The sequence below is a fragment of the Phalaenopsis equestris genome, unplaced genomic scaffold (genome assembly GCF_001263595.1).
Source record: "Phalaenopsis equestris unplaced genomic scaffold, ASM126359v1 Scaffold000107, whole genome shotgun sequence".
Classification (NCBI taxonomy): domain Eukaryota; kingdom Viridiplantae; phylum Streptophyta; class Magnoliopsida; order Asparagales; family Orchidaceae; genus Phalaenopsis; species Phalaenopsis equestris.
The window spans coordinates 1,389,957-1,405,084 of record NW_018164549.1 but is presented as its reverse complement, the minus strand read 5'-3'; the positions used below and the strand labels follow the sequence as shown (position 1 = coordinate 1,405,084).

Sequence of the window (15,128 nt, the reverse complement as noted above, 5' to 3'; positions counted from 1 at the left end):
TATATATATATTAAATTATTTTCATTTTCAAAACAAAACAAAAAACCAACAGATCGGCAAGTCAGGGCATCGATTTGAAATTTTCTTCTACCCGTCACCCTCGGAAGAATGGGTAGGTCAAAGCAACTAATAAGGTTATCCTGAATTTGCTAAAGAAAAAATTCAAAGGGTCAAGGGAAACTGGGTAGATCTGCAACTATTGGTACTTTGGGCAATTTAAAAGACACTGTCATCAGCGATTGACCAAACACAATTCATGTTAACTCATGGAATGGAAACATTGTTATTAGTCAAGTAAAACCATCATAGCCAAAGAGTTTTCACAGGTGTCATACACAGAGGAGAGTATAGCCAAATGGCAAGAGGCGAACATCGAGGGCGCTATGTTGGCTCTCGGCCTAGCAGAAGAAAGGCGAATTGATTCAACCCTCCGACAAGAAGAAGATAAAAGGTAGACAGCTCTCTACTTCAACAAACACATCTGAGAGGAGCATTTCTCCCCAAGGGATCTAGCCGCCCAAGGATAGTTGGTAGGCAAATTGGACCAGACATGGAGTGCATCATACATAATCAACCAAAGAGTCTCCCTGGGGGATGACAAGCTCAAGGCATACGTCGGAACAGAACTCACTCGGACTTGGAATGGATATGAATTGAAGAAATTCTTCCCTTCGAAAAGTTTTCTTTTGTATGTGTATGAGGAAGCGTCGTTACCAACTTGTAAATCCAATCGACAAAATGAAAATTGAAACTGATTAATTTTAATCAAACAATATCCAAGCCTCTCTATCACTTGAGGAACTCGATCCAACCAACTGAGTGGCGACGGACTATTTTTGCTACTCGGAAAACACATTTTCGAGTAGATAATGTTTGGAGATCATTTTTTATATCCGTCGAGCATGAGTTGATTAAGTGAGAGATAGAAACTAAATAATAAAATAATATAAATCGACCGACCATGCAACAACAAGTGTACGAAGTAAATAAAAAATAGAACTAAACATTTTATTTATCTCAGTCAAAAGGTACAAAACATCCAGGTAACAATAAACATAAAATGTACATCGATTACAAATTGTTGATAAAGAACAAAATATTGAAGAATAAACTCTCATTTTTCCCTTGCTATCTTTCTTCGCATTTGCATTTTCTCTACAATGAGAGAACCTCGAGTGAGTGTGAGAAAAGCAAAGGCCTTGTGTTGAATCTTGCCTGATGAGAGCACACATTCTCCTCACCTTCCATCTTCTCATATCTTCCCCACAATGGAGGAAAGGCTGAAGCCTAGCAGAGTACCGGAGAAAGGTGATGCAGCTACCAGGCGATCGTCCCAATTTCACCTTTGGTAGCAGACATCAAAAGGATATGGTGCCCATTGGTATCATATTGTCAGAGCTTCCGAGGGGCTCTCCATCCTCTTGAGAAGAGGATTTTCCCACAAATGTGCTACTTAGATCTACACCCTCCCATTAGCTCCTCAAAGTCAGCCAAACCTCCGACGGTAATCGATAAATGAACGTATTGCACTACCTAGGAATGTGTTGTCTGGATAGCCTTTCCCTATGGGACACTATGTCCATTCGTGAGGTGGGATGACCTCGATAGCCCCCCTTGTTCGATGTAACGTTTGACCACCTACTTTGAGAAAATTTACTCCTTTGACACATGACTCGAAGAAAAAATTAGTTAATGCATGGACCTTACCAGGGTCATAACTCTGCTCGCTAAAAGGTTGCCTTCACTTTCGCCTACACACAAAGTTGACCGGCTGACCCGCTAACTATTTTCTTTTCATAAGCACCATAATTAGAAGCCATCTTCCCCATTTTATAAGAGAGGATGCTCAATGAGTTCAACAGGAATCTCCCGATAAAAGTTGTCAAGGGCCGACTATGCAAAAACAACTAGGTGCAGTGATGGGACATGTAGATGGCTAATTTCCCAAAGGTAAAAGAAAAAGGAATCTTACGATGCAATCAGGGTAGCCTTTAATATCGACACACTGGGATCATAGGATAACGCAGCGCCATTAGGCCCATTGTGGCATTTAACTACCGTTTTCTATTGCCCGGGGAACTTAGTCCGATCGAGCACGTCGGTGGAATTGGTCTGCGACTGATTTCAAAATTTGGCGGACATAGGTACGTCAAATGAAAAGGCACAAATTGCAAAAATTGTCGACTAGAAAGTCTCGGTTGACTTCTTTCACACCACTTTTGCATTGCAAACTCATATCTTCAAGATTGAAAGGTTCAAGTTTTTGGAGACAGTTCTCTTCTCACAAGCGACAAGATCCATGAAAGAGCATAGTATAAATCATCATGAAGACAAGCAACTGGGGGTCTCCATGGCAAGTGACAACAAGATCCCCACCTAGTGAGAGGAATAAACTTGATCAGGGCAAATATCCAATTGATTGAATGTAGTAGGGGTAAGCGAGGGCTTAGGTCCTATGTAAACGAACCTATTGATGTATCGTAGTTGATCGACAAAAGATTAAGCTCTTACAATCTTTCATCCTTTTTGGTTGATCCTCCTTAAAAATTTTTGAAATTATAATTTGATGATCGACCAAAGATTCAATTCAATTGGATTTTTAAAACTAACAGTAGGTCGATGTGAAATTGAGCACCCTTGAAGGTTCTAGATTTAGCCCTGAGGGTGATCAAAACATAGGCCATCGACAATATCTGTAACATTTCATAAGTTCACCTCAGTGTGAGTATCTCTAGAGGCGATAATCCGATCAAACAGATTGAATTAGATACTCCTGTCAACTAACTAGGGTGACAGACTCGCTTGTGAGATAAGCCCACAACTAATTTAGTCACAAGCAATCTGAAATAAATTATAATAAGAAAAAACAAACAAGGTTTTCATTTATGAAAAGGAGTTACATGTATATCTTTCTTTTGATCGAAAAAAAATATTACAAGCCTTCCTTAAGCCAGTTTCTAGCAGATCGCCGACCGATCTTCGCTATCAGAACCTTCATTATTTTTGGAGGATCCTACAGGATTGTCTGGGATTAAGGAAGAAAACTCATCTGGGTCAAAAAATTTGGGGTGAACAAGGTTGTGGGTTATGAATCTTTGAATAGTAAAATCCACCCCACGCCTGAGTTATTTCGCCAAATCACCTGTATGTTCTTTCCCAGAAATGGATGAAGCAACTTTTTCTTTTAGCTCTACGACATCTTTCTTCAAGACTTCTACAGTGTCAATGGGCTCTTGATTTCTTTGAGAAAGTTATCCAAATTGAGCTGCAGGATTTCCTGGTTGCCGTGTACCATCACAAGCAGAGGAAAATTTTCTTCAAACCTCAATCCATAAATCTTTCCGATCTAATTAGAGCTAGTATCTAAAGTGAGTGGTTTGTGTTACCATCAATTGAAATTGGTACACGTTTTGGCAAAGCTCTCGGCGGATGAAGTCTTCCAGAGTTCGGTTGATCTCTTCTAACATGATAATCTAGTAGGAGCAATGTCATTTTCTTGTGCTCAGCTGATTGTGGAAATCAGTCTCTCGATCTGTCCAGAAGACTGAACTGCTTATCGGTACCAACTCACATCCACCCAACTCCTCCACGTATGGGCTCCCACTCCAAAGCCTCTCTACTCCTTTTCAGCGGATGGGAAGGAGGGGCGTCCGCCTTCTCTACTTGCTCTTTTCAAAATTAAATAAAGTAAACTTTTGCTGGATTAAACTACATTAGATATAGAAAAAAAGTTCAATAAATAATTTTAAATTTATGCATGTAAAGAATAATCACTGTATCATTTAAAATACTGGCTATAAGAAAATTTTCATTTGGAATCTTATACAGTTATAAAATCTTCATAAGTAAGAGAGTTTTTAGTTGCAACAGACAAAAAACAATCATAAATCTAAAATAAAGTAACTATCGGTGTAATATAATCACCATTTAGATTTAGCACCTTAGTATTAATAAAACATAAGAGTTCCTAATTATGTACCTTCGCAAAAGAAAATTTTATCATTTATATGGTTTGACAGAGCATTAAATACCTCACACGATGCAAGTCAAGTCATTGAGAAGAAAACGTGAGTTTAACATAGGCACAATGAGATGGCCTATGTCTGGGCGTCCGCATGACTGGTTCTGCACAAAAGTGGGAGAAGCAACTGAAAATGAGATTTGCACTCAACAGATAACGAAAGCAGACGGTGGCCTTCTTGGCGAGGCAGTTGGACGGTGAGGAGGACTGATGGTGGGTTTGCTGAAGATAGTTGGGCTGGTGCATGCGCAATTGGTTTTGGGCTACAGAGAGGAGCAACAGTCAGCCGGTAAACCGGGCCATTGCCGGGTGGTCGACGTTGTAGGCTCTGTGTAATGAATAAGTCATTACAAGCGCTCTGCATTCTTTACCCAGAAGCGTAAAAAATGAATGTCGATGCCCAACATTTATCTATCGGAGTAAATTTCACAACTTGTTACTACATGTACTAGTATGATATCTAGCACTCACACAACTATTCAGGGATACCCAATTATAACAGAAGTTGTAAGTTACTAGACTTAACTCCCGAGACATTTGATGGTATGTCGCTATTTTTATTCATTATAAAGCTTCTAGAGGATCAAATATAGCAAGAAACTTTCATTATGATGATGTCAGAATAGAGGATTTCTTACCTCAGTTATTTTTTAAATAATCACTCGAGTTAAGGTGTGCTAATTTTTTTTAGAATGGTCTGTAATAATTTAAATTTTCTTATGCTGAATAATATCATGTGTTGTGTGCATGTGATATTTGATTTTGTATTTGTTGCACTAATTGTATTATTTTAATTATATAGTTCTTTGATAATAGTCTAGCTTGTTTTTTTTTTTATATAATCTAAGATGCATAAAATTGACAAATGAATCCATCAAATGAAGAGAAAAGTATAGAGATAGTGGAATGAACAACAATTTTAATTACAAAAGTATGTCTTATCAATGGGTACTATCAAAAAAATTTGTGAAAGACACAATGTGTATAATTCTTATTTGTGTCTGCCAAATGGATTGGTGGGCTACTTCAAGGTTATCCGAGTTGAATTCATAGTATATTGCACAAGTCAGGATTTTTTATTTTTTTGACTTGTGAGATGAATTGCAATATAATTATGGTTTGCATGGATTGTCCTAATTTATAGTAATGAAAGTATTAGCCATTGCTTAATAAATTATGTCATGTAATTGTTGAGGTGGAGCCCAGCAAAACAAAAAAAAGGAGATTTTGCTTACCGCCTCGCCTAACTGTTCTCGCCTCACTCTATTGCGTCAACCGCTCCCGCCTCCGATGATCCTTTCCGCGAAGTGAAGCACCCCTTTGCCTGTTATTGCTCCTGAACCAAGCCTCCCACTTTGTAGTCTCTTTCCTTCAGTTTAGAAGCATGACATTTTTTGTGTTCTTCTTCGTTCTTCCTCGGGATAGAGGAAGAGAAGTGCAATGAGTAGTTCTTTGCGACAGAAGGAAGAAGAAAGAAGAAGAAGAAGATTGTTCTCCCTTGGCTTCTTCTTGGTGGCTTGTGACAAAAGAGAAATTGAGTTTATTTCTCTTGTAAGTTTATCTTCTTCGGTGTATCTCGGTGTAAAGTTTCTTCGGTGTATCTTGGTGTAAAGTTTCTTCGGTGTATCTCGGTGTAGAGAGAGAAGAATATAGAGAGAAGAAGAGAGAGAAACGAAGTGAGAGATTCCTTTTATACGTCAAGACAATCGACTGGTGTAAATTCCTCAAGTAGTAAAATCCCCTGCAGATAATCTACTGGAATTGTGGCAAGACTGACTACATAAAGAGGAACTGCAGGAATCCCAAGATTGAATCCCAAGTCCCAAGATTATGGAGAATGATAGCGCAAATGTGGTATCTGAAGAAGTACATGATGCACTATTATTGACAGTTCATAGTTATATTGATGATTAAAGTGAAGAGGAGAGTGAGTATGGGACACTCATTCCTATTGTTCCACAGACAGATGGTGGAGAACCATAGAGCTATGAAGAAATCTTGCAAGATGAAAATTCGAGCAAGTGGTTCTTGCAAGTGGAAGTTGGCAGAACTTCCACCAGGGAAGAAGACATTACAGAACAAGTGGGTGTACCGGGTGAAGACTGAGCTTGATGTCAGTGAGAGGTACAGAGCTAGACTTGTTAAAAAAGACTTTCAATATAGGCATGATATTGTCTATGCAGTGGGAGTTATAAGCAGAGACAAGAGTAATCTAGGAAATAGCTTGGAGGTGCAAGGCTATGTGGACCCTGTTGATCTGTTGACTGAGGGTGATACTCTTGAGAAAATGAAGTTGCGCACAACTTCAGTTGGTCTTCTGAAGTGAAGACAGAGGCTTTGAGTTGCAGAGGTGGATGATACATGTTTGAAGAAAATGGCGGCACCGCCAATGGAGGATATCAGTTCGAGGAAGTAGACGTTGTAGTCTGTGTACTGGTCTCCAAGTGAGAGATTTGTTAAGGTGGATCCCGATAAAATAAAAAAAAAAGAGATTTTGCTTACTACCCCGCCTAAATGTTCCCGCCTCCCTCTATCGTGTCAACCGCTCCCGCCTCTGATGCTCCTTTCCATGAAGTGAAGCACCCCTTCACCTGTTATTACTCTTGAACCAAGCCTCCTGCTTTGGAGTCTCTCTCCTTCAGTTTAGAAGCACGACCTTTTTTGTGTTCTTCTTCGGGCTTCCTCGGGATAGAGGAAGAGAAGTGCAAGGAGTAGTTCCTTGCGGCAAAAGGAAGATGAAAGAAGAAGAAGAAGATTGCTCTCCCTTGACTTCTTCTTGGTGGCTTGTGGAAGAAGAGATATTGGGTTTATTTCTCTTGTAAGTTTATCTTTTTCGGTGTATCTCAGTGTAAAGTTTCTTCGCTGTATTTCGATGTAGAGAGAGAAGAACAGAGAGAGAAGCAAAGAAAGCAACGAAGTGAGAGATTTCTCTTGTAAGTCGAGACGATCGACTGATATAAATTCCTCAAGTAGTAAAATCCTCTGCAAATTTGTGGATGTAGGCAATTTGCCGAACCACATAAATTTGTGTGTTTCGCTGTGTTACTGTTTTCTGATGTGAATTTTCTCGTTCTATTTTTTCGCTTCTTTGATCTTTCTCCTGTTTGATTTTTATAGATACCACATCAGCTGGTGTATATCTCACAATAGTAATGAGTTCATTTATGCTGCTTCCGAGCAATTCCAACAGTCAATATAGTTGATCAACAACTATTTTGATATTGTGGTTAACTCTTTGGTCATAACGTCAAGCAACATAATTAAACCTATAAATCCTGCTTTTGGGCATACACCTAGAGAAATCTATAATGATTGGAGATATATGTTGTTCTTCAAGGTATTAATTTGCCTATTTAATTTTTATACATGTTTTATAAAGAATAATTCGTTCTCGTGAATATTTTAAATAGGATTGCATATGAGCAATTGTTGACACACATGTCGATGCACATATTAGCAATAATTATAAGATTGCATATATTAAGTAATGCTAATCTACAACACAAAATATCTTAACAGTTTGTGACTTCAAAATGAATTTACATTCTTAACTGGCTGTGAAAAGAGTGTAATGATATCACATATTCAATTTTTTTGCTCGATGACTTGAATAAAAATTAACAATGCCTCCACCCGGTTAATACGTTCATGACCGTATATGATTAAATTTGAAGAGATTTACTAATAATGTTGTAATTTGTGGAAATATTACATCGTCGATTCATGATATCCTATGCAACAAGGTTTCTTAAAACCCTTCCTCGATACGAGGTACTTCCTTTCTAATTTTGTAGCAGCCAAGTGATCAAAAGAAGGAATGAATTATTCAATAAAAATACTCATCATTGCAAAGTGTTATTAAAAGAGCATTCAACGTATGAAAGAAGAAGCAGTCATACTTTTGATCTGACGATATATTCCTTGAAAAAATAGATAAAGATGATTGTTAAAACAACTACTTTGCATAATTTTATACTGAGATAACCATATTAAGATAATGTTCATTTCACGGTTTTAGAAGAAGATCCAACATGCATACGTATAGAAGCATTCAAATATCAGACATGTCAATCGTTGCTTGAGGAAGACTTCGGTGCGAATGATTTCAACACCCGATAGGGAGGGTGTTCATGAGATGGTCCTATTGAGAGAATAGATCACAAATGCTTTAGTGAATTTATATAGTGTATTTAATTACAATTTTGTAGTGCCTTCTGATTGATTTTTATTATTTCAGATGATTTATGACTTGTTGATGTCTAATTTATATTTCATATTTTGAAATTTTGATTTTTAAGCTTATGACTTTAGATATGCACTTATATGTATTTTTTTTAGTTATGAATCATAATATATATTTTTTATTTTTTTATTGTATATGTAGTCCAATTTGTCAATTAAAAACATAACATAAAATAATCTCGGGAAAAACGAGTTCAAAGTCCTTATGTACTTCAAGAGTTTTATGTTGTAATTGTGGAATGCAATGTTCTAAATATACATCAAGAAGAGAAGACATGCATGAGAGGAGATTTTATTACTGTTTCAAAAATAGGACACACAAGATTGCAAGTTTCTTTGATGAGGTTGTGATATAGAAGAGTTTGTTTCATATAAGGACCTAGTTAGGAGAGATGTTATAGATATACAATTATTTCAAAATCTTGATTATTTGGACGTGAATGTGAACATTATTATAACATTACTTATTATTTTTATAGTTTTTATTATTGTGATATTATGTGTACACTGATAACTTAAAATTAATTTATTGAAGAAATTTGACTCTTTTTTGTACTGCTAAAGTTATTTTTTTATTTTGCTACAATTATTTTAAAAACTATATCAATTCAATTAATTTACATATATATAAGAATATGATTGTCTTTTTATTAGAAATAACTGCAACACTATCTAAACAATTCTGACTTCCACTCTAGAAGAGCTTTCTGACAGCGATTGTGAAGTTATTTTCTCCTGAAACAGTTTCATAATTACTTCTTCAAAAAACAACCGCCACTTCAAACAGATATGTATGTATGTATGTATGTATGTATGTATGTATGTATGTATATATATATATATATATATATATATATATACTCAAAACACTATATTTTATTTCATAGGACTAGCGGTCGCCAACCTATTAAGTATGGATCACCCTATCCTGCCAGGTGTACTTGCCTCGGCCTCAAATCTTTTCCATGACATTCGAAGCCACAAAGTAGATTTTCCCCATCTCTCTTCCCTCCCTTCTTCACTCCAGTCACTCCCTCTTCGTCTTCATGGCCGTGGCCGAGATCTCTCCTTGCTCTTACTCAAGATATCAAACCCTACCCGCCAATCTCTCCTCCACTCCATTGAATGCCTTCCACATCCCCTCCTTCAAGAGGTGCCGATCTCCACTCCAAGTCCGCCGGCCGCTGAGCATCTCCTGCTCCGTTGCGCCGAGGTTTCCCTCTCTGTTTCATCTTTCGAGCTCCTTACAACTTTAAATTCTTGTTTACTTTCAGTCTTATTCATATCTGCTTAATTTTGGAGTTTGGTTCTCAGCCAAGTTCAGTCACCGGCGACCGCGGTTCCTGTCCTTCCGGCCGATGCGGCAAACAAACAGGAGTGTTATGGCGTCTTTTGCACAACATACGATCTCCAGGCGGTAAGATCATTTTTACTCTTTTCTTCGGCCCAATCCTGGATTTGTACCTTCATCTTCTTTCGCGAGCATATGTGAGCCACACTCTCCACTTGTACATGTTTCATGGGTACCCGTTTAGAGCTTTGTTAAAATTATTTCACAAATTTTATATAGCGAAGAGGGACCTTGCTCTTGATCCAATTACTGAAACGTGTTTGCTTTTGAATCTAGCGTAGGAGTTAGTTATTGTTGCATCTCATTCATCTGATAAGGGATTGTATCGGAAATATTTATGTACTCGTCTCATTTTCTATTTTATTGCTTCCGGATTATTGCTCGGGCAACGATAACTTATTCCACCGCGAACTTATCTAATTTATAAGTACTTCTCTGTACTCGTCATATCATTTCTTTGATTGATTGATCTATTTTTTATTATTTGGCTTTTAAAACAGTAAAGAGAGTCATTGTCTTTGTCTTATGAGTCGAGTTTATAACTTACAAGCGTAGTGCTTAAGTATCAGTTCCACTATATCATGCTTACAATGTGATGCTTTACAGGAAGAGAAGACGAAGACTTGGAAAAGTTTAATTAGCGTTGTGGTTTCTGGCGCAGCTGGGATGATATCCAACCACCTACTCTTCAAAGTAATGAAACACTTTTCATGTTTATGAAATCTTCACTTTGTTGCTTTTAAATTTTGGCATTAGCAGAGTTTCTTACTTGCTTTTATCTTCTATGATGAAATTATTCAGAGAAACTTTAACCTTTTCTATGCGGAAATGAAATGTAATCTGTAAGATCAAACAAATCCTGCTTTATTATGATTTTTAGAGATAGTTCCTGAAGTTATCAGATTTAGGGGTGAATTCTTTATAGTATATTAACAATGTTATCTTTTGCTCATTCAATAAAAAAACTCCTTTTGGTACTTAGGTTCATGCATTATATTTGCCTTCTTCCAAATTTTCTGCCTTTTTTTTTGCGTTATAAATGTCAAGAAGGTGCAGATTGAGGCGGTAGCTAAGTGGTTGGGAGGTCTTCCGGCTTTCCATCCCCCCGCATACTTATGCACCAAACATCCGAACGGATTGACCACTTTTAATAAAATTGTGATTAATTTTGCTTCACACCCAAAAAGAAAATGTCAAAAAAAAAAAAAACTTGCGTTACTTGCGTTAATTTATCTAATTCTTCAGTATATTATTTGTATGTCTGGGCACTAGAGTGTCTTTCCCTTGAGCCCATTACATAGTAACTCATGCAAGCAAGAGAACCATTGATGGCATGAAAGCAAATTTAAACCATATGCATGCAGTAGTCCCATCAACATTAGGCTTGTTCTGTTACAAAGACCCAAACAGTCCTATAAACTTTAAAAGAAACAATTTATGCTTTTGTAAAATTTGGAATGCTCATTCTTTTTGGATATTTGAAATCATACATGAGAAAGGAAAGAATATTATGACGAGTTTGTTTGTTGTTTCAGCTAGCATCAGGGGAAGTATTTGGGTCAGATCAGCCAATTGCTCTAAGATTATTGGGTTCTGAGAGATCATATCAAGCTCTTGAAGGTGAGCGAAAAAATAGCATCTTAACATTGCTTATTTTATAATATTGCCTTAAACTTTCAGCAGATCATAAAGTTTAGTATAGCTTGTTTAAAGATAACGGTTTATTTACTTTTCTCATTTAAGTTTCCTAGTATATTGCAATTACAGAACTTGATATATCCATTCATTCATGGTTCTGCTAGTTTCATTACTGTATCCACTAACTTAATGTTTATTCTTAATGCGTTTCATTCAAGCTTTTGCAACAAAGAATTTTTTTTATCTGTAGTTGGGTGTTAAAGTTTAGTCTATTGAGCTGGTTTATAGGGTCATGTGGATTTGTATCCAACAGAGATGTGATAATTTACCAGAGTAATCTTGTATTCCTTGTTTTGTACTTGAAGTCATGGCTTGTGCGCCCCTAGTAATCAAGTTAATTTGATTGCTCATCAAGCTTGTCTATAGAAAGATCAATGCTCCTCAAGGCCATATTTCTTGCACCCAACATCACCATACTTATGCGGTATTTACTCTTTTTTATTACAAATTTGTTTCAATAAAAAATATAATAAAAACCATACATTGTTTTACCATGGGGGTTATGTTAATAGAAAGTGGGCTTCAGGGGCATTTTTCATATAGAAGTGTGGAGAACAAACGACTATAAATGTCCCAATAATACTTCACTCTTTCTGCATCCAAAATCCAGAAATTGAAAATTGGTCCATCAGCCCAATTTGCATATCTGATTCGATTGAAATTCACATAGTTTGGTCTTCATCGCCAATCCTAGAGCTTAATCAGTATTAGTGTCAACCAGAAAATTTTGATTCCCTTTATAATCATGAGCAGGAAAAATGAGGGGAAGCAGGTTTGGGGACAATGGCGAGTTTGTTGATGTGTGATACTAACAGGATAGTGCATCTGTGATTTCATGGAGACCGTTGGGAAGAAAAAGTTTTTTTTTTTTTTAATTTATTCAATATGAGGTTCTTCTATATATAATAGGAAAAAGATTGTAATGTCCTGGAAGATTTTTAAATAAACATGTACTATGAGGCATAATAAGAATACTTTCCTTAAATTAATGATAATCATGTCTCTCTGATGTAACACATCACACTCATAATCATTGCCATAGTTAATTGTTTTGTATGCTACACTCTAGAGCTCATATACCTATGACATATCTGGTCGTATTTTATTTATTACGTAATTCTCTTTTGGACCTTAGTGTTGTTGGATATTTTGAGTCTTGCTATATTTGGGTCATTGAGCTGTTTTGGAGGTCATGTTATGCTTCAGGTTATGTGAGGTCACCTCCTGAGTCTTGCTATAATTCTCTTTTAGACCTTAGTGTTGTTGGATCATTTATATTTTTTGTCATCTTTAAAGTTGAGAACAGCTTTTAGGTTACTTCAAGCTTAAGTTCATAGGGTTTAGGGTAACATATCTCTAGTAACTGGCGAGTTACTAAAGGTTGAGGTCACCTCCTGGGTGTAGTATGGTTGAAATTCTCTAAATGTTATATCCATGCTCACAAATAATCTCTTCTCTATTGGGCTCCGACAGACATACCCCTACTGAGTAGCACACACATTTCACCGCTCTGTGATCCAGCTTCTTTACCGATAGTCTGTCACCCTTCATAAAACATACACATCCAAACACCTTTAATGGGAGAATTTCGCTATTATCTTTTCAACATCTAACAATAATACTTCTAATTCAACACCCTCGATGACATCCTGTTGATCAATTGAACAACTGTCAAAACTGTTTGCCCCATAAGTGTTTTGGGACATTAATTGCAATCATCTGCTTCAAGAAACTTTTAGAATTTTTTTGTTCTTCTTATCTGCTACTCTATTTTGTGCTGGTGTGTATGGACATGTGGTTTGATGCTGTATCCCTTGGGCTGACAAGTATTACTCAAATGTTTTGTTGGTATGTTGTGTTCTATTATCAGTTCTCAATATCTTCATTGCTGCACCATATTGAGTCTGAATTACCTTGTGAAAGTCTTTAAAGCAAGCAAACACATCACATTTATTTTCCATAAAATATAGCAAAGTAACATGAGAAAAACAATCAATAAATATTACAAAATATCAAAATTATTCATATAACTTATAGAACAAGGTCCCCAAACATCATAATGAGTCAAGTCAAAAACATTAGAATTTCTACCCCAATAATTGATATAAGAGCTCATAGTAAGCTTGTTAAACTCACAAACATCACAAACAAACTTTTGCAGTAAGTGTGGTGAGCCGCTACATGCATGATCCAAGGAAGGGTCATATGGATGTAGTGTATCAGATTTTGAGGTAACTAAAAAGTGCAACAAGAAAATGGTTGATATTCAAGAAGAACGGGCATATAGATATTGAGGGCTTTTGTGATTCTGACTGGGCAAGTTGTGCTGACGACAGACAATTCACATCATGATACTGCATGTTTGTAGGTGGCAACTTGGTTCCGTGGAAGAGCAAGAAACAGTCAATTGTAGCAAGATCAACAATAGAGGCAGAATACAGAGCCATGACATTAGAAGTTGCTGAGATGATGTGACCGAAAGCCTTGTTGGTTGAACTCAAAGTGGATCAGGGAACTCAAATGAAGTTGTGGTGTGACAACAAGTTGGCAATCAACACTACGAGCAACCTGCCGCAACACGATAAAACTAAAAATCTGGAGATTGATAGATTCATCATCAAGGAAAAACTGGATAACAGATTGTTGGAACTAGGTCATGTAGCTACTAGAGAGCAGGTGGTTGATTACCTCATTAAAGGACTTAGCTCAGTGGAGTTAACTAGATTATGTGATAATATGGGCTTAGTGAATATCTTTTGCTCACCTTGAGGGGGAGTGTTGAGATTTTTATCTAATGTAGGGTTATATTTGTAAATAGAAAAAAATTTGGGGTTTATTCGTAAATGTTGTATGACTCTATATAAGCCAAAATGTTAATGAAATGAGTAAGTTTAATAATGAAATGAGTAAGTTTAATTATGAGTAAGTTTAATTGCAAAATCATTCCAATTTTGTACTATCAATTTTCTAAATGTTGATTTAATTAATCATATTATGTTATTCAACTGTTAGTATACTCAAATTTTAATCAATTGTATAATATGATATAGATCATATAGTATAATTAACCAACAACTTGTTTTTTTAATAAGTTGCTATGTATTAACAGTTAAATATATTTGAAGGTACATTATCTATTGAGATTTTGAAAGTTTTGGATGTTGCCAATAGTAAAGAGAGAGACTCCACTTGAAAGTTTAGAGAGAGAGAGAGAGAGAGAGAGCAAAAGTGAGCCTACACAAAATTCATTGTTGACCTCAATTTTCGTGAGGTCTAGTTTTTCTCGTAGGAGTTAGGATCTAGCCTTAGGGGTCTTCCTGCGATTATCTTAGAACCTTAGAAGTGGTGCCCGCCTCGTTTTAGTTCGACCTATTTCCGTCCTCTTTTGTGGTTCCAAGTGTGTGGTATCGACTTCTAGCATTTAGAAGGGTGAAACCAACATGAGGAAACCCAAAAGGGACCCCTATAGGACCTTTTTGAGCCTTAGGGTGGCCTTCTGCACAATTCGCACTCCCGCGCGCACAAACTTCGCAATTCGGAGAGCCAACACGTCCGATCGCCATAATTCACATCGCTTGCACTGTTACCAGTCGAAGACCCGAATGAAATTTTTGAGACAATCGATCGCGGGTCAATATTTTTGTGAAATTTGAATTTCGACGCGTTTTTGACCCGACCGTCGACGACGTCGTCCGAGCGACCCCGGATGACGAAACGGACTGCGCCAACGCGTCCGGAACGTCAATTTTGCCTAGGGAGGACACCTATTTTGTCGCATCGTCGTGCGCGGGTAAAATGTGTTTTAATTAATATATA

General features: G+C 36.8%; 1 protein-coding gene across 1 annotated transcript in view; it reads left to right on the top strand.

Annotated features, from left to right (window-relative positions):
* The first annotated feature begins 9,174 nt into the window (after positions 1–9,174).
* Positions 9,175–15,128, top strand: part of LOC110020784 (malate dehydrogenase [NADP], chloroplastic) — a 21,323-nt gene continuing 15,369 nt past the window's right edge. Inside the window, exons 1-4 of the mRNA XM_020719007.1 lie at positions 9,175–9,476; positions 9,578–9,680; positions 10,221–10,307; positions 11,150–11,234. Coding sequence (XP_020574666.1) covers positions 9,310–9,476; positions 9,578–9,680; positions 10,221–10,307; positions 11,150–11,234 — 442 coding nt within the window. The 5' untranslated portion in view covers positions 9,175–9,309. The remainder of the gene's footprint in view (positions 9,477–9,577; positions 9,681–10,220; positions 10,308–11,149; positions 11,235–15,128) is intronic.